General features: G+C 41.7%; 2 protein-coding genes across 4 annotated transcripts in view; one reads left to right on the forward strand and one right to left on the reverse strand.

Moving 5' to 3' along the window:
• The window catches only part of LOC134533665 (cytosolic carboxypeptidase 1-like), a 246022-nt gene that overhangs the window by 139215 nt on the left and 86816 nt on the right, over positions 1–19991 (forward strand). Inside the window, exons 18-19 of one of the 2 annotated variants that reach the window (XM_063371222.1) lie at positions 770–942; positions 19561–19686. In XM_063371222.1, coding sequence (XP_063227292.1) covers positions 770–942; positions 19561–19609 — 222 coding nt within the window. In that variant the 3' untranslated portion in view covers positions 19610–19686. Of the gene's footprint in view, positions 1–769; positions 943–19560; positions 19687–19991 lie in introns of those variants that run through there. The other variant, XM_063371214.1, reaches the window with a different exon arrangement.
• Positions 3638–19991, reverse strand: part of LOC134533682 (C-type lectin 37Da) — a 33213-nt gene continuing 16859 nt past the window's right edge. Inside the window, exons 2-5 of one of the 2 annotated variants that reach the window (XM_063371232.1) lie at positions 9279–9461; positions 7427–7616; positions 6170–6337; positions 3638–4297 (exon numbers count right to left, since the gene is read on the reverse strand). In XM_063371232.1, the coding sequence (XP_063227302.1) occupies positions 4027–4297; positions 6170–6337; positions 7427–7616; positions 9279–9461 (812 nt within the window). In that variant the 3' untranslated portion in view covers positions 3638–4026. Of the gene's footprint in view, positions 4298–6161; positions 6338–7426; positions 7617–9278; positions 9462–19991 lie in introns of both variants that reach the window. The other variant, XM_063371241.1, reaches the window with a different exon arrangement.

Genomic DNA, 19991 nt, shown 5'->3' on the forward strand with positions numbered 1-19991 from the left:
ATTCTTTCTTTAATTAACGTGTGCTGTGATTTACTAATTCATGCCACGGGACACTTTCATAAGATTTTTGTTTCTTCGGTACTGTCTTCGCCCTTGTGTTCAATGGATTGTGAGTGATAATGTTTATTATTGTAATTGTTTTTGACGTGACAACGTCTTATAAATTGATGAACGCTGGCTGCACGCACAAAAAAGTGTCCCATTACGTACATTGTCTCGTTATGCTGTGTCCCGTTACGCTCATTGTACGCTTGCGCCGCATCTATCTGTCTTTCACTCGATTGGAACAACCATCAATTTGACTTTTTCGAGGCACATTAAACTTGAAACACTCCCATTCGTTTCCTACTTTTCCTATCATCGTCCTATCCTTAACAGAATAACACAGATTGGAAGAAGTTAAATAGCAAACAGGTATAAAAGTTATAGTTAAAATAATCTCTTCGTTAAAGTAATAAACATATTTGAATTAATGAGTACAAATAAAAGTAAATTTATCAATTCAATTGTAGGATTTCATTTCACTTCTTCTTTGTATCCATACAAAATAGTGATAATTCAATAAAAATGATTGACTTTTATTCATAAAAGTATGCAATCATTTCATCAATGTTTTGTTATGACGTCACGTTAAACTATTGTCCGTAAACCGACTTTACAGACATACTATTTTTTAATTGATTGTAGGTCATAGCGGCGTGTCGGACAATCTTTGGGGAACTGAAGGCAGGTGTTTGTAAACGAGCCCGTGCGACGACGTGTGTTGCAGAAGAGGGAGCTGGTGTTCCTGACGGCGCGCGTGCACCCGGGGGAGAGCAACGCCTCGTGGGTGATGCTCGGCACGCTTCGCTACTTGCTCGGCAGTGACGCCCAGGACCTGCGCAGCTGCTTCGTCTTCAAGGTCGTGCCCATGCTCAACATAGACGGGGTTGTGAACGGCTGGTGAGTGTACTTGCCTCTCTCACCTCTCTCGCCTCTCGCCCGTAGGGAAGCTGATGATGGCATTACGGTTGCGTTGTAGAACCGTTGAAAAAGTAATTTTTATCAAATTACTAGTAGTTTATCTGTATTACCTTTGAATATATGTACTGTATAGAAGTCGCCAGCCTAGGTTAACATTTCTAATACGGTTTTGAGGTAGTTGGTTAATTCACCGCCGCAATCGCCACCTTCTCTAGGGCATCGACTTGTGGTGGTCCCTAGCGGACAAGCGTCGAATTCTTCAAACACCCCTTCCCCCTCCCGTTGAACGACCTTGAGCTGCAGTGAATGATTGGTGGGGGGGGGGGGGGGGGGGGTGCGGGGGATGACAGCGGGCGACAGTGCTGTGCTCTAACGTGTAAATAACAACTGAGACGATACAGGGCGTTACGGCAGCGCACTGCAGCGGTGAGGTTCCCAAGCTGCTCATCGTACGCTCCTGAAAAAACGTAGAGTAAATCCTATCCACTCGCGGCTTCTATACAGTATATATATTCAAAGGTATTACTAAACCAGTTTTTTTTTTCTTTTTTTCTTTTTTTAAAGAGAAGCGTGAAGCGGCAACTATGAGGCAAATTTCTTCTACGCATTGAGTATCTTGGTGTAGTAGTGTGTCTAACTGAGGCAGTTTTAAATTTCATAGCCACTTGGGTCTCAAATATGGCATGTGAGCCTCTATCATATTTACAAAAATGCAAGCATAAAAATACAAATATTCAGAGATAATCTACATTACTTTTTTTTTGATAAAGTTTATTTAATATAACACCAATTTATGTAATAACTATGTTTAGTCAAGTACATAATGACTTTCAGGTTACTAATGTAAGCATTTCAATTAAAATTCATGCACATGAAAGTTTGAATTAATTATTGTTGTCAAGAAATTTTATTTCTCCGGCCCCATAAAAAATTTGTAAGTAAAATTTCAGAAATCATGCAAAAACTGGTTAATTTTTCGGCCATTAAACTCCTTGCTATTCTACTTGTCAATGCCATAGGATTTGTAAAGCCTGTTAATAACATTTTATTGAGAGGTCTAGGTATGTTTCTTAAAAATACTTATCACAAGGGATGCAAGGGATGTTGCTGATTAGTTTCAGTGATTTTTTTTTTTTTTTTTTTTTTTTTTTTTTTTTTTTTTTTTTTTTTTTTCACTTTTCTTTTGTGAAACTGTTTGGCAGGATTTTTGTCAAACCAATTTATTGCATATTAAATTTAAAAATGACTACCACTTAACTTTCTTTTTATTTCAACTTAAACTTCTAACCAATCACCAGCAAAATAATTAGAAAGTAGATATATTGTTTGGCACGTAAACAAACTGAATGTTGCCGGGGATGAATATACATATATATAGTTGATCCTACCAGGTATGTATTGTGCTGCTTCTAAAAGAACTAATATCCACAGTTGTTATGGTAAGATGTCTGAAACACTGAATTAGGTTGTGCAAGAATAATCATAATAAATTGTGGATCCTGTCGGATGGAGAGGGGTTGAAGGGCTAAAGGTTTTTCCTTCCGACCTCAGGTGACACTGCATTAAATGGGAAAAATTCGAAAAAAGACATTAATTTTGAACTCGAGCCCCCTTTCTCTTCTTCCCCCCTTCACCCTATTCAGAATGCTAACATGCCATATCTTTGCTGGCGAATTGGCTGAGTGAATCAAGATGTTTCATTCCGAATGCTGATGGAGTAGTCCAAGTGGCCCAACTTTGGACTGTTCAAGGGCTCTTGACTCATCCCATTGTCAGACTGTGTCTGCTTTCTCCTTGACTTATTGGAAAATATTTTTTAAAGTTGGGCGTGATGTTCATTGATCCCAAGTATATAAATGTTGTGTGTTAAACTTTTTCAAAAATATCTGACTGTTGGCATGGGGCCATCACTGCAGCGACAGTTTTTTGTTTGTGTGTAACCAGTGCTAAAAAAACAAAACAAGATAGAGATCATATATGTCTCTTTTATTAACTTGGGCTGGATTTTCTAATTTCTGCCTTGGAACATTTTCACAAGCTTCTTTAGCCACCTGTTATCATAGTTTAAGATGCAAGGGACTGTTTGCAATAGGATTGTGGGGAAGAAATTTGGGACAAATGGTAAAGAGAACAAATTACTTGGCCTTCATGACCTTCATTCTTAGCTAAGCAAATATTTCAACGGCGTGTTTGGTACAAATTATTTGACACTAAACACTCATGCTTTGTATTCTATCCAAGAACATTTTTTTTTTGCTAGTTCTTAAGTATTTTTACTAATTGCACACTTGATTTTATTGAGTGTTGTGATGATGATGAGGCAAAGTTGTTGTATGTGATGTAGCTTAAGTGTAATGGAAAAATTCTTTTGTAGTGGAAATCACGTTTACTATCTGTTCATAAATGAATACTCTTATCTGCAACAAAATCTGATGTTACTTCTTATGACTTCTTATGACCCTAATGTACAGTGTTCAAAACATTAATTTTTTTATTTAAAGAAAATAAAATGAAAAAAATTAAGTCTTCTAAGTGTGTCTTAGGGTTTGAGCTTATGGCGAGCAATAATTCATATGCACATCTCTTTGACTATTTTTTCACTGAAGCTGTCTTTGTCATGCTAAAATTTCTTTTGAAAGAGAGTTGTTGTTTTTAACCAAGAATAATAGCTGTACTCGATTAATTTTAGTTTATTTCATTTCTACTGACACTACAAGTTAATGTTCTACATGCACAGAACATTTAATTGTATCAAAAAAATCAAATTTTCCCTAAAAAGATTAAACCACAGTCCAATGCTCAAGAAATTATTTTTTATTTTTTGTTTTATTAATTTTAACTTCTTGAGCACTGAAAGGCAGTTTTGAGAATAGCTTCCACGCAGCTGGATGTACAGTTCTAAACCACCCATTCAGTAGCAGTTTACAGTCTTAAAGAAAGCTTGGTCGGGAGCGGAACAACGTTCGGCTGAGCCACCTGTGAGAAGTCAGTCTTTGCGAGCGTTTGGGGCTCGCACTGTCATCAAGGTCGTCGTCGTCGGGAGTTTTTTCGTTGGCGGTCGATTCACTGGTTCTTGTCGGTGGCGGCGTCCCACTCGTCGGGCACGGTGGAGGCGTAGGCCTCGTCGCCGGCGCCGACCGCCGTCACGTACACCACGCCGCTGGAGCTGGGGAAGGGAAACCGGCGGGCGGCCAGGTTCTCGCTGTAGTCGGGCAGCGGCGGGGGCGCCGTGGCGGCCGGCTGGGCGTCGCCGCTGCTGGCGTTGGGCGCGCCGAGGCCGGGCAGGAGCGTGGGGGCCGGGAGCGGGGTTATGCTGTTCTCCGTCTCGTTGCCTCTGGAACCACACCGTCGCCACGTTGCCGCACCCGCCTGCTTGCCGACAGCAATTTTTGACGTGATAACTGATAGTTATAACGTCTTATAAATCGATGAACGCCGCCTGCACACACGAAAAAATTGTCACGTTCCGCCTGAGCCGAGCGTGCAAGAACCGGTCAGCCACCGTGCGAGAAAATCTTCTATAATACGTATCAAACAGGTTAAGGCGGGCTTTTTAAATAATTGTTCGTGATTATATATTTAAACAATTTATTTCAATTAAATGTGCAAAAAAACTGGAAATAATAATTACAAAAATTACAAAGTATGCAATTTTTCATCAACATTTTCTTATGACGTTATCGCGTAAAGTTATCGTCCGTAAACCGACATTACAGACAACCCCCCTTTTTTTTCGACGGGGTATTTGAAAAAGAAATAAAATTAGGATTTGTGTACTAAACATTATTTACGTCAAAGAGGGTTTTGGGCAGTTACATTATCATTCTCAACGTGCATCACTCCCTGTGTCGTTTGTAGTTCCAGGTGTTGTTACAGCTCACTTTGCATCACCCAGAATGAAATTCTGCCTTGGTCGAGTCCTTGTGTTTTTTTTACTTACCGCCACCCTCCTTTGTGTTTGACACTGCGTGGTGATGGTTAATATGAATGACTTAAAATTTTCATCATTTTACACTGTTACCACTTCCATAAAATAAAAGTCCTTTAAAACGTTTTTCATAGTGCAACCACTACACTTGAAACAATGCTTTGGGTATCCGGCAATCGTGGTGCAGACCATGGACAAGGAGCAGATTCATGGAGTATCCATGTAGTAGTGCTTGGATGGCTGGACTCCCTGCCTTGGTCCACACTCTGATGTCGACAAGTGAACTGCGAAGAGTTGTGTTATTTAATGTTGAGAGCCACGGTGGACGAGTGTTCAGATCACTGTGATCTGGGTTCTATTCCCGAAACATGGATTTTTCGCACTTGGATATATGGTGGATGTTACTGTGACCCAGTGGCATTTCTCGGAATTATCCTGTTTACCCCACCCATTCATTCCATTCACATATCACCACCACTTATAGTCTCTAATGACCTCATTGGTGCATTCACTTACGTATATCATATACATTCAGAAACTCCTCCAATATAGTGTACTTAATCTCATCAATAAGAATAAACCTAATACGAAATTATTGTGATAATGATAGCACTCATTGCTATGTATATATCCAAAAATACAGTTTTCCTTTTCTTTTTTTAAACTAAAGTTTAAATATTTTTTTCTCTGGACCCATCTATTTAAAAAAGAAACTAGTGTTCAATATTGCTGGGGCAGATTTTTTTTTTTGGTATTCCTCATGTGCATGCCATGTGCATCACCAGTTTCTGATTAGTAGGTGATGAAAAGGGCGATTCTGCAATGTCCTTGAAATTTCGGTAGCCATTGTCTGAGTCAGTAAATGTTATCATGAAAAGTTTATTTGTGCGTATTTTTTTTATAGACATTCCAGTTAGATCTTCATATTGAATTTACGGAAGCAGAAAATACAAGTATGTATGTACTAAAGACTTCTACATAATAGAAACTTTCCCTGAATTTCTTGTAACTAACTCAAAACTGACTTTAATGCTACTGTATTAATATCTGCATAAAATTGGTATGTAGGCTACTAGTAATGTTGACTTTTACGCTTCAAAATTTTAATCAAACACATTACCTTCTAACTTAATTATCGTGTGTAATGTATGCTATTTTACATGTTTGTTGGGCAGAGTGGACCTGGACATGCATGTGATGTCGAGAAAGGGAGATTGGCTGAGGGACGTTTTTGTTTCGGTGCAACAAAGGAAGAGCCCGTGTGTCTCACCTGCTTACCCCTTGGTCACGCTGACAGGAATAGATGCGTAGTTGTAGTAGTAGCAGCGGCTCTGCTCGCAGATGTAGTGCTTGGGGACGCGGCAGTCGTCCAGGTCCCACTGGAAGGTCGGGGCCATCAGCGCCACGCAGCCCGAGTCGAGGTCGTGTCCGTGGTCACTGCTCATCCTGCAACGTAGCACCCCATTCCGAGCCATCGCCCTTCCTGTTGATTGTTGTCTTGGCATTGTGAATCATTTGCAACAGAAAAACCCCAATGCTATTCTTTAACTGAACTGGCTAGCAAAACTTATGATAGACGTTGTTTACAAATTTTTTTTTTCCATACTAGATTTGTTTGATGGAATGGTTATTGATGATTTTTATAAGAGAGATGTAGAGGCAGAGTTTTGTGTCTCTTGGGTATGCACCTGAATGCTTCAGGCTATCAAACTCCGAAGATACCTGAGATCTGCCAACTGTGAGGTCGTTGGGGTTGTAAGCAGGCAACATAAGCCAGGGATATTGGCAAAGGAATCGATTCATAACTCATTGGCAAGGAACCTTCACAACATTTGTGTGAATTGATCTTGGGAAACCACGGAAAACTGGAATTGGGAGGCCGGACTGGGATTGAAATACTTGGCCACAGAGTCAGTGCTTCATAAATTTATATGTGACAGCAGGGGAGGAGGAGGACTGAGATAAAACCTTGACTCGTGTCTCGTGTGCCTCACGCGTGTGAGGCCATAGCAAATGAGCGCTTTAAGAACTACTGATGATTAGCATTGGAAGTTGTGATTAAAAATCCCTATATAGGTAAGAGCTTATTTGAAACAGCATTCAAGGGGACCCCTAGTTGAGCCCTGATTCACCCATTTTGATTTTTCCAATGATTTTCTAAAGTCACTCTTAAGCGAATGCTGAAGTGGTTTCTTACCATGGTTTGTGGGCTGTCTACCTATCCACCGTAAGTGATCATGTTGTCAATAAGATAAAATAAAAAGAATCTGAAAATAACTCTTCCATTTAAGGAGGACCTCTCTGCTACTGTTGAACCACTTTTTTTTAATATTATATTTGTTACGCTTGAAGGTTGGTTCCAGGAAGACCAATTTTGCATTGGTTTGTCACTTTCATCCCTAGGTATCTCACAGGTTTAATGTGAAAGTGTAAAACATTGAGCTGTTGCCTAACAATGTGCACAATGAAGTCAAGGTGAGACGAGGAGTGCAAGCACCTACTGCTACTGCTACTGCTGCCGACGTCTTCACGTACCTGATCCTCCGGCCTGAGGTACCGGTGGTGGTGTTGCTCGCGTCGCTGTAGTGGTTCACCAGGTTGAGCCCGGGCTCCGCCGTAGTCCGCATGAAGCTGAACGTGGCGTTGAACGGTTGGCCCGTGCTCATCCAGATCGCCATGTTCTTGCCCAGCTTGTTGCCCGAGGTCCAGAAGTCCTTGTCGTACCCTGACACGAGCAATGTCCCCATTGTGATAGCTGCGGAGGGCTTTGCATCTTTTCCAGATTAGATCATCTGCTGAGTGCAGAACAGTGTTGTATTATTGAACAATGATTCCCAAACTCGGGGCCATGACTTAAATTTGAATCGCAAGGGCATTCCAAGAGAGTTGCTGTCCATTTCTTGGAAGACAGGGTTATAACTACTTAATATTTTTAAACCCTGGGTCATCAAGCTGGTAAGAAATTTTATTCAGTATTGCAGTATAAAATTTGTTAGAACAACTGACTTGGGTTAGTTGTAAGAATTTGAGTGTATAGTACCTGTATCAGTGGAACAGCAATGATAACAAAAGATTTCATTTGTTTCAAATAGGTAATACTGTATGCCAAGTTAGGGAAGTGTTTTATCACCATGAACAAACCTCATGTGCTGTAGATGAAAAAGGTAAATGTAGAAATATGGTATATTAAGCAAATAGTGGAATAATGTAGAAAGAGCCTGTATTAGTATAATAAGTTGGTTAAAAACAGCAATTAGTGAGCAATTGAAAGAAACACAGTGATCAAGTTACATTCTGCCCTGCAGCTTTATAATGTCTATAGATTGTAACATCACAATATGATGATTGATTAAATAAATACATATTAGAATATCCAAACTATAAATATTTTTTGAAGACATGAACAGTTAACTGGTGAAAGAGTTTAATTGAGTTTTATGATCATACATATGGACATCCTTCAGTTTTTCTTTACGTTAGTTACTTTATTTAACAACTTTATAATATATGTTATATTTTCCCCCCCAATTTTTCAGTCTAGGTTATGAATAGATTGTTTACTGTAGGTGGTGAAATTTAATTAATTTTGAGACATAATGGTTGTCAACAGCAGCATGTTTGACATATACTACATGATTTGGTCTTCAAGTGGATAACTCTACTTACTTTCAGCTGTTTGTAATATTTACTGCTACGCTTGTGTAAGACTTTCTGATACATACATTGATATTTATGTATTTACTGTTTAGCCTCATTCATGATTTTATTTTCAAGTAGCATGACTGGGGATCAAAAATTCTCAGTAGTCGTGATTGTGGGTTACTTAATTTATTATGTAAATTATGATATTGATATCTGAAGTTTTCAGTACTAACTAGTAGCTTAAGCCACTACAGTTAAGTCTCGGCATCCGAGACATGGACCCATGGGCGTAGCCAAGATTTGTGGAAGAGGGTGGTCAAAGCGCGTTATCAGAATATATTTTTGAATGGACCTGTTTCTAAGGGGTCTGGGGGCTATAGAATACCTCCACCAGGTAAGAGTAAAAAAATTATGTTTGAAAACCCATTTTTAGGCTAAATGATGGCCCTTATGTGCTTCTTCGAAGACTGAAATTCTTGAATAAAATTTTTCATCACTTAATGAAAGGTAGATCCTCACAGTATGTCCTAATACGTGTTTAAACACACGGGTACTCCCAGTTTGCATCTTCTGTGGCAAAATATTGAGCCGTATTTGAGTCATTTTTAGGCTGGTTGATGAGTAGCATTGTTATTGAAGATAATTTGGCCGTTGATGCAAGGGGGGAGCATAGTCCCATCCTGCCCCTCTTTAACTACGCCCTTGCCCGGGCCCTGGGCCACAGTTAGGTGGAGGGCACACCCACCTTCACTCTGCAGGTACTGCATGATGGTCTCGGCCTTGTCCTTGGTCTGGAAGGACGCGAGCTGCAGCCCCAGCGAGCGGCAGTGCTGGTACGCCAGGAAGTAGTTCAGCTCCGACTGGTAGGGGTTCATGGAGCTGACGTAGTACTGGGTACCCTCCAGCAGGATCGTCATGATCGTGTCTCCTGAACACCACCATGGTCACACTTCAAAGACATGATATAGCAGCAGGGTGTCTCCAGGTCACGAAGTCACTAAAGAATAGGAAACTTAAGGACTGGTCACGAAATTCCCGGAATAAACTGCGGGGGTGCTAGAAGTTGTGAAACCTTTATTTCCAGCAGCATTTTTGTTACTTGCATTTTGTTTTTGTGTCCCACTTCTGTTTATAGTCGCACAATAAATACAAATTTTTTTAGATACTTTCTACTCAAATCATGTAAATTATCTCTGTAAAGGTTTTGAACATTAGGCCTATAACATAAAAATTGGCACGTTCATGAGAATAGTGTATATATATATATATATATATATATATATATACACACACACATATATTGTATTTTATTTAATTTGACTCATTTCATTTAAAAATAACCCTGTGATATAGAAAAACTATTAGCAAATTTTATTAAAGGGTCCAGAGTTAATTCCCGATATTCCTGACTTGTCCTTAACTTCTGCGCTTTAGATTTGCCCTCAGAACTCTGAGAAAACATCTTATGTCAATAACACCATGAATGTTTGCTTACAAAGACACTCAGAGAGAGACATATTTTTGATAAAACTATTACATACAAAGTAGTAATTTGACACTAGTAAAGAAACATCAAATAGTTCATTCAAACGTGAACTTAATAATGTGCAATTAGCTTTCATAAACTTGACAACGCATTAGCTGCGTCTGCCATGACGCATGATTGTGGCATTTCAGTTGGAAAATAAGCCGTTCAGTGACGGCCTCAAAACTTTTTTACTGCACAGTTTGGTCATGCGATTATATCCGTGTTCCGAATCAACTGATGCATACCGGGTCCATACCGGGCATTACTGCGTTCTTTGAATGATTCTTTCAACCGGGAATATTGATTTGAATCATTATTTTGCTGGCTTTGGTTAAATAACTGTTTATCAGACCGGCAACAGCTAGTTCATGTATGCACCAATACAGGAGAACTAGCTGGGAGTGCCACAAGGCTCTAGATTAGGGCTTCTTCTATTTTCTATTTTTTATATTAGGGATGCCACAATGCTTCAAGCACACGAAGTGCCATCAGTATGCTGACGATACCCAGTTGTTAATATCCCTGCCTTTTGATGAAATCTCGCATGCAGTGGTCAAAATAAACGAAGACCATTTGGTCGGTTTTTTTTTCCTGATATACAGTACAAACCATCAATGGCGTAAACCCAATATATTGCTTTAAAATATTTAAATCGGTACTAGACACACAGTGGGTACTCCTGGTATTTGTACTTGGTGAAAGGAAACATTATTGAAAATTTATTTAAGTGTGAAGTGGAAGCAGGTAGCAATGGCTCAACCATTATCAGTAGTTTCCTATTAAAACGCGAAGTTCATACAGTACACAGCGCAACTCCTCGCCAGATTGGTGTACCCCTCAGTGGCCAGAGAGTAACTACAACTCTGATTAAGATAAGATGTAATGTTTTTTTTTCTCTCTCTCTCTGATAGGTACTTCAAGGAACATTCAGATTTTGCACAGCTGCATTTTGTAACGTTATAAACTAAACAAACACAGATTCGTGCTGCACTAAATGAACACATTACTTTGAATAGAATGTATGAAGCCATTTTGATGGGACTAGAGATCTGTTTGTATTTATCAATCATACTGTGGCAAGAAATTGTCGAGATATTACAATTCGCTGTTGTAATTCCTGCTTTAAAAATTAGTGTTAATAATTATGGGTCACTAGCAAAAATCGTAAATAAAAAAAATTGTAGAATGGTTGACTAAGCTTTGCTCACAAATTGCTGGCTGATCACTTGGTGGTTAATGCAGGTAGGTACTTGCTAACACTGCCAACAGATGTCGGATACATCGAAAGTAAGGTTTCAATTGTGAACCGACTTGGCACAGGTGGTGTGAACAGTCGTGCTGTGCTGATGGCGAGGCCAGCCGGGGACGCACCACAACGCCGAACGTACAATAGCGCCGAATGCCAAATTGACTACAACGCCGACAGCTAGAAAACTGCTGTGTACCACAACGCCTAATTACCACAACGCCGAAATACATTAACGCCTAAAAATGTCATTGCAGGACTGCCACAAAGGTTAGGCTAGGTTAGGCTAGCCTAGGTTAGGTTGTAGTATTTCGGCGTCAGGATACATTTAAGAAACACACACAAATTCATTCAGTTTTTTTTTTCATTTTGCTCTTGTGCCCCCCCCCCCCCCCCCCCCTTTTCCCGCAGCAACATTTTTCGGCATTACTGTATTTCGGCGTTGTGGTACACAGCAGTTTTCTAGCTGTCGGCGTTGCGGTCAATTTGGCATTCGGCGTTATGGTATTCGGCGTTATTGTACGTTCGGCGTTGTGGTAACGATCCAGGCCAGCCTTATTGCCGAGAAGGGGACGGCTGGTGCCGGAGGGTCGGGTGAGGGACCTTGGAAGGGGGAAGGGGAGCGGTCCTGAACACGCCGCCGGGCGCCACTGCTCGCAACTGCTATGTTTAGCGCGGGTTGAACGTCTCCCCGCGCCCCGGTGACGGAGCAGGTCGCGCGCTCTCCGGCCGCCTGCATCGCCGTGTGAACGTTTCACTGGGGAAATATTCTCTATTAAGGGCTCCGCCTACCCGGGCACACATGCATGGTGTTATGCGCAAACGAGTTGACCAACAAAATGAAAAAAAAAAAGTTTTTGAAATAATTGTGTAGGTAAAATTACACTTTTAATTGAGCCAATTTTTTTTTTTTTTTTTTTTTTTTTTTTAACCGAAATTCCGTGCTACTATGCCATCTTGCGACCAAACCTTCAGCGCACTGCCACAATACCGGTTATTGTGTGTTCAACTTTGAGCTCAATTTATTCAGTTGAAAATGTTTGTGGGTTGAACCATTTTTGCATAACACCGTTCAAATACGGTGTGCAGAGCTTCAGGAGAAAAAAACAACGCGATTTCAAAGCTACTCAAGATATCCGAGTGGGGTCTGTTTACGAAAAGCATTTAAGAGTTCGCTGAGGGCCGAAAAGTACTTTTGATTTCGGTTAAAGTTTTTAAACCATATTTTTAGAAGAGTTAAAATGGTTTTAAACGCATGTTTTCAGAGTAATTTTTAGGCGTAAAACAACCATTACAGATTCTCGAAAGCACGTTAGGGACTTGCATTACACCTTTATCTTCATTTCTCGGCCATATAATGTTACGGTCACCGCTCAAATTTCACAGTTATCCTGTGACGACGAGAAGACTGCGCGCCAGTTCAGAGCCTTGCGCTTACAAGCTATACCGCGCTAGAAATACCAGCGAGCGTCGCGCTTATCATCCCGCGTCACTAACACACATCCACACACACCTGACGAGGCGGGCCCCTTAATGCTGGATTTCATTTCTACTTTATTAATTAAAATTAACGCAATTCTTCGCAACGAGAAATATTGGTTTAAAAAAAAATTACGGACATACCTCATTGCTGGTTTTAACTGTAGTATTTAATAGAAAAATGGACAAGAAAGACGAATATACAAGAACTCAGAAAAAAAAATCAGCCGAGGTTAAATGAACAGTTAGCACAGAGAACTTTTGTGGCAGGAATGAGAAAAATATCACGGCACATACAAACACACAGGGGTTTTTTTTCTGTGTGTTTGTGTATTTTAATTAATACCCGTTCTTGTGTTTTCTTTATGACGTAGGGTGAAAACCAGCAATGGGGTATTTCGAATATAAATATTTTAAATCGAATTAACGCGGGTTATTTGTTCGGAAGATAATATTAAATTCAGGCTTTCCTCCTTTGGAGTTCCCAACCTTTAAATGCGGGCCGCAAGGCCCAAGCACCCAACTCCAGCATGGTTGATTTTTCAGCCCCTCCAACTCTTCTTACCTGGACCCTTCTTCCTCTTGTCCAGTAGTTACCTGCTTGCTTAATGCATGTTATTTGATCCCCGCATGAACCGGCCCAGGGTTTTCCCTGTGTCTATGCAGGTTTTACCTGGGTCACATTAGCTAGCTTTAAGCTAGGCGACCAATGGGGCGTCAGTCATGGCGCCAATTGCAGCCATGGCTGGCCAGTAAACCCCAATACCACACGATGCACGCGCCCTTGTCCTGCATGGTTAAAAACCCGCATGGTAGAGTGTATAGGCTTCGGCCTGAGACACACTTAGGTCCTCCCCTAACCTGGACCCTCCCCTACACACTTAGAATTAACTTAGGCTAGGAAAAAAAAAATTTGTTATTTAAAAAAAAATTTGCAGTCCCGTTAGTTGGCTTACCCTCCGTATTCTGTTATCAGTGACGCTACATTACCTCCCCAGTTCGGGTTAAGTTCGTTGTTCTCGGGTGTAATCGACGTAGCCTCGGAACAAGGTTCTGCAGAGCAACGCGCCGAATCGACTCGAGTAGATCGTCGATGCCGTGGCAAGTAAGCTGACGCGGTCGGTGGAATCCTCTATTGAAATACGGTCTGCATATTCTTGCTCATTAGTGATGGAAAGCGAGGATACGTCTAGGGGATGATGGTTCTTAGTGACCGTCAACCAAACCCACTTCCATCCCCTCTTATCTCCTAATCTTTATTCTCTTCCTCTTTCTCCAGCCCGTCCTCTTCCGCCTTCACCCCTTCTTCATCCTCCTACTCCTACAACAACTTACTTAACACCTCTCCCCCCCCCCAAATCCTTCCCAATAAAAGACTCTTGATTGCGAAAGCGGTAACAGTTTTGCAGCGAACAGTAATTGACCACCCCGACCTCTTTGGATTAACGAATAAATAAATACAATCGGGAAGTGTGTCGTGTGTGTGACGTGGTTGGTTGCGACGCCCACGCGCCTGTCTGGTTCCCGCCGACTGGTACAGGAGGGGAAGGGGGGGGGGGAGTGGGGTGGTGCACCCTGCAGCGGCGGCGTCACGGGAGCTCGCGGTTCGTCGACCCGCGCCGGCCCCGCGGCCGTCACGACCCGCGCCCCGATGATGGGCGGCTTGCTCGCTTCCCTTCCCTACCGCCCATCCTCCCATCCTCCCATCCTCCCATCCTCCCATCCTCCTCCACCACGCTTCGGCTCATCCGGGTTCATCCCGCGATCGGACGAAAATTGCCATTCGCACACACACACATGTTCCGGCCTGTTTCGTAACACAGCACGTATACCTTCCAGCGCTTCGCGGATTTGAGTTGGTTCGAGCATGTGCTTACTCCATTCTGATTTGTGCTTGACCTGTGTTTTATCACGCTCTCCCCCCCCCCCCCCCCCTCTTCTCCCCATCGACGTACAGACTGCCGATTAATTTTGTAACTGGTGTATTTCAAGTGTTGATGGCAAAGAAACAAGGGGCCAGGCGTGAAGTGGTTGGTTATTGACTATGACGGCGGGCCCGTCTTCAGCATCTTCCAACATACAGGTAAATTATTGTCGTACACTGGCCGTCTTTGTTCGCACATGTCGAATAATTAATCAGTTAATATTGTTTGGAAGCCATAATATTCTCACAGAAATATTGAAACAATATATTTTTTTTTTTTGCAAACTATTCATTGTTTCATGGTTGTTATGATTTAATTTTTTTTCAATTATTACACTTTTTTTAGATGATTATTTTTAGTTTCTTCACCACATGCCATATATTGAAATTTTTGGTTATTGTACACAATAAATCAACTTTAAAATATTGTTTTTAGATTTTTTAAATGTATGTTCATACGTGCGAGGCCCAAGGATTATTTTCAGGAATAATATCTACTTAGTCCTCTAAACGAGGTCATGCTGAGCGAGCTGGACGCGAGACGTCGGGTCTTGCACCTTATCTCAAACGTGACACTTCTCAAAAGTAGTGCCATCCATGTGATTGGGGAAATTATAAGCACATATTTTTTGGAAAATTTCCTCTTTTTTTTATCAACATAAATTAACGTATTTTAAGATAGATTTATGTACGTCATTCAATAATTTATTCTCTGTATTTGGTAGGTAGTGCGAGAAAAAAAATTCGTTCCAAGCATTTTTGTAGAGGTTAACATGGATTATACCCAACTTTCATATGTTGAACGAGTCGTTAGGTGGTAGAGAAAGAAATTGTATGTATTTTTTTTTGTTTGTGTACAAACTTTGATAAAATAAATTTTCGTTTATGTGAATGTATACCTAAGTCGTTGGAGAAATTTGCGGCTTTGCAAAAAAAAAAATAGTTTTCCGGTAAATTACGGGAAAATTTCCTAAGAGATACGTTTTCCGGATAACTAACATCTCTTGTGGTACCCATTTCTAAACTGTCACTTGCAAAGCGTCACACGATGAATGTTTAACGAACACTGTTGACAGAACAACAGTGGCCGAAGATTACGTATCACTGGAACTACTTTTGAGAAATGTGAAGTTTGAGAAGTTACTTGACACAGACTTTAGAAACCACCGTACCTAAAGGCCGTGTTCTTGGTTGCTACGTGGCCAGAAGCCTTGGGGCGCGGTCCTCCCATGCCGTGACGTCATATTTTGAGTGCGTATTGCATGTCATTAGGCACGGTTTCACACGCAGCATTTATCATTAAACATTTAAAGTGGCGAAGAGTTAGTTAAGTTCCCCTATGTTAAACACTCTTGCTAAAAAGAAAGATAAGACAACTAGAAAAGATTTTTTAGTTTAGACGCGTTACGAGCGCCACCCACGGCACAGATATGCTTGAACTGAATTCTGCTGCAAAACAACTACTTTCTGGATCTCATATTTGTATTATCTTAAGCATTTCGCTTGGCTGTCAATTGCTTCGTCAGTGTGGTATTGAAGTAGAGTACATTAAATGCTGGCATGCGATGGACGGCTGACGATTGAAGAAGCTGTCGTTCGTGGTTGAGCTATCTCTTCTGGGAGGCCTGCTTAACTTCGTCTGCCTCCTGTTGCGTAGCGTTCCGCCATCTTGTCAAAATCATTGCCGAGGACCTTTAAGTCAGTTACTGCTGCACCAATTCATCTTCGCATACAGTTACGTTAAACGTAACGTGCTGTCTTTCAGTTTAAAAACTTAAATTTTAACACCAAACTAACTCTTTTCATTCTGGATTTATTAATACAGTTAATTCTGGATATTTAGCAATGCCACATAAAAGTATTTTCCTAACCAATTTTGTAATGGACTGATTACAAAATACGCGTAGCAACATATATTTACTTTACATCATTTGCCGTCGATATAGTGGGGTTTATACCAGGCCATGTGTCGTTTAGCGGGGTTTATACCAGGCCATGTGTCGTTTAGCGGAATTTCTACCAGGCCATGTGTCGTTTAGCGGAATTTCTACCAGGCCATGTGTCGTTTAGCGGAATTCCTACCAGGCCATGTGTCGTTTAGCGGGATTTCTACCAGGCCATGTGTCGTTTAGCGGGATTTCTACCAGGCCATGTGTCGTTTAGCGGGATTTCTACCAGGCCATGTGTCGTTTAGAGGGGTTTATACCAGGCCATGAGTCATTTGTATAATTTATGGTGCCTACTGTCCACGAAGGACACGCAAAAGTAACGAAATAAACATTACCTAACTGTGCTTTAATTTACGAAGCTGTAAGTTGGTGTAAGTTACATTTTTAACGCCTCGCCTCTCTTCAGTTTTACATTAAATATTAATTTTTGGAGTCTGTGCACTTAGAACATGTGTAAATTATCTCTCAAAAAAAGGTTTTAGTTTCCTGACTTGAAAATCAGCATGGTCATACCAAATGTATACTTGGCGTAACGTGTATAAAAATTAGCCTGTAGTTACCTGTATTAGCTTTTTGGTTAATTTTGCAATGTTTAACCTTTTATTTTCGAACATTTAGTCAGAGCTCAATTCTGCTTTCTATCTTATCACCTATTTTATCACCAACTATGTGTATGTTATGCTATTATTAAATTTAAATGTATGATATAATAATATAAAATGTGGTTTAAGTGTAATAAAAGGTGTATCGCCTTAACTTTGCCACCAATTAAAGCGATAAATAAATATAATTGTAAAAATTCTTTGAAATTTTTTTTGCCAGGTATTTGTAGACACCCTGTCGTATGGATCATATGCGGTTGTGAACATGAAATACCTGCATGGAAAATATTCAAACCAGAGCATGAGCACCGTGTTTACTTTTACTTTTATTTTTTACGTTTAAACCGGTGTTTGTGGTGCGCGCGCGAGAGAGCGGAAACGTCGGGTCTCCGCCTGGCGCGGGTAATGGCCGTGGGGCAGAGCGCCTGGAATGTCTGCTCCGCACCTCCCCACCCCCCGCGACTCCCTTGATGCCATAAACCTGTCGGCGGTCTGCTTCCCGTGCAGGTGGCTCCGTGGTCAGCCTGCGCCGCCCCTTCCCTGATCTTCCTTTTACGCCACGCCGTGAACTCGACCAGCCGATGTAACCGCTAATCTTGTATATATTCTTACGCTGCGAACGTAACCAGGGCCGGTGCAAGGTAAATTGGCGCCCTAAGCGAAAAACCTTCATTCCCCCCCCCCCCCTCCCCGGCCGGACACCCCTAAAAAAATTGACCATGCCTCAAAATACATCACGTAAGACTAATATTCTGTCAACAATCAAATGTAAGCAGGCTTGTGTTTTTTTTTATTTACTTTACAAATCATAAACAGGTCACCGTGGACTTTAAATAATTACGTATATCAATATAAACATTCCAAACTGTTAAAAAATCCATTTTCATCTAGTTTCAATAATCGTTAAACATATGATATGAGCTGTTATGTGTCGTGCTGCGCCGCCCCCAGCTATTTGGCGCCCTAGGCGGTTGCCTAGTTCGCCTATATGGACGCGCCGTCCCTGAACGTAACAACGCTAGCACTGCGTTTTGAACCCATGTTCTCGTATCTCGTTCGTTTTTTTTTTTCCCCCTTGCGTTGTTTTAAATTGACCTCGCTACCAGCGCGGGTCCGCCGACATACGTACATAAAATCCGCCACACAGTGTTTAGTAGTTGTTATTATTCGTCACACCGCAATCAGCGCTAATACCGGACTGTCATCACCGGAGGTACCTGATTGACGGGATTCTATCGCACGCGGTTCGATGCCCGGTTCTGGCAGTCGGGACCGCGAGGCGGATGATAGCACAGCTGACGTCAGCCACCTGTCGCAACTGGCCTCCAGCTGGAACAGGCGCGCGTCCCGTTATTGCTGACGAGCACCGGGATCACCGACGTGGCGGCAAGGGAACGGCGGGAAGTGAAGCAACCGCAATGAATAACGGAGACAAGTAATTAATGTGTAACGTGTGTACCTGCGTACACTTGCAAAGTATTGTACCCCTGACTTTTCACGGCATACCACCTGCAACACAGTGAGCTGGGCATGAGCAGAACAACTGGGACATCCAGCCAGGAGGCTGCTTCGCTGCTCCGACACCGCTCGCCGGCCTACACCGTCAACCGCCGCGGAGTTGCTGCCGCCCGAGGACCGACAAAACATCGACTGGGTGAGACCTCTCCGAGTTGTAACACAGGATATAGCAAGTTCATGTGGAAGCGTCGCCTGATTAAGCATAAAATCTTTCAGAACTAACTTTAACTAAAAACGAAGGTCTGGCTACCAGGGCAAAGAGGGCGGGCATTAGCAAACTCCGTGAGGGCCGAGCGAGTGGAAGTATTGACACAATCACGACACTATCAGGACACTATCACGACCACATCGCTACACTGTATGGACTCTAACTCTACCGCCGGTAACGAAGAATCGTAGACACAAGAGACAGTGAACAAGATAAAGAACTTACGCGTTACTACGGGAATGCGGAGAGAGCTTCACATGGTACCGGGGGAAGAGTAACGAGAACCAACCTATAAACATTGACAGCGTTACACGACTAGTTGCGTGTATATAATTGTAACTTCTTGTATTAAATATCTGAATTTATGTTACGTGTAAAATTGAGTAATATTTAGATTAAGTATGTTCATTGTGACTTTGTATGTGGTATAGCCTTAGTAGTTTAAATTGACGGCGTATCGATCGTTAGCTGTGACGAGCGCACGGCTCGCCACAATTAAGGGTTTTGTTTTGTTTTGTTTTAATTGTTCGGGAATCGATCACTTAGAGTTAATTCGTACGTTTTGTGTTCTAGTGGGAACTTACCACAGCAGTTCGTCTCCACGAGAACCCGACTTGTTTAAGTGTTATGTCAGTTTGAGAATCAATGCAATTCCTTTTGGTGTTATTAAGTTTGTCAATAAATTGTTATTGGATCGAATTTAACTTAGCAACTAATTTCATAACCACCCGCAAACGTCCCTTTTCTTCCTTGTTAGGGTTTTCCTATGTCCTTAGTTAAACCCGCGACAAATGTAATTATCAGGGGGAAACCCACCGGCTCGCGACAACGTCCGCCATGTCCCCCGCCGGTGATCGAACCCTGACCGCCTCGGTGCGGGGGGAGCGAACTGACCGTTCGAGGAGTGAACAACGGTGTCTTCTCTATCAGATGTTCCGCCCGAACGAAACCAAAAACTTTTTTAACCGTGAACTTGGTATATCTCTCTAAAAGGCGGACAGCTC

This window comes from Bacillus rossius, chromosome 1, assembly GCF_032445375.1.
Source record: "Bacillus rossius redtenbacheri isolate Brsri chromosome 1, Brsri_v3, whole genome shotgun sequence".
Classification (NCBI taxonomy): Eukaryota; Metazoa; Arthropoda; class Insecta; order Phasmatodea; family Bacillidae; genus Bacillus; species Bacillus rossius.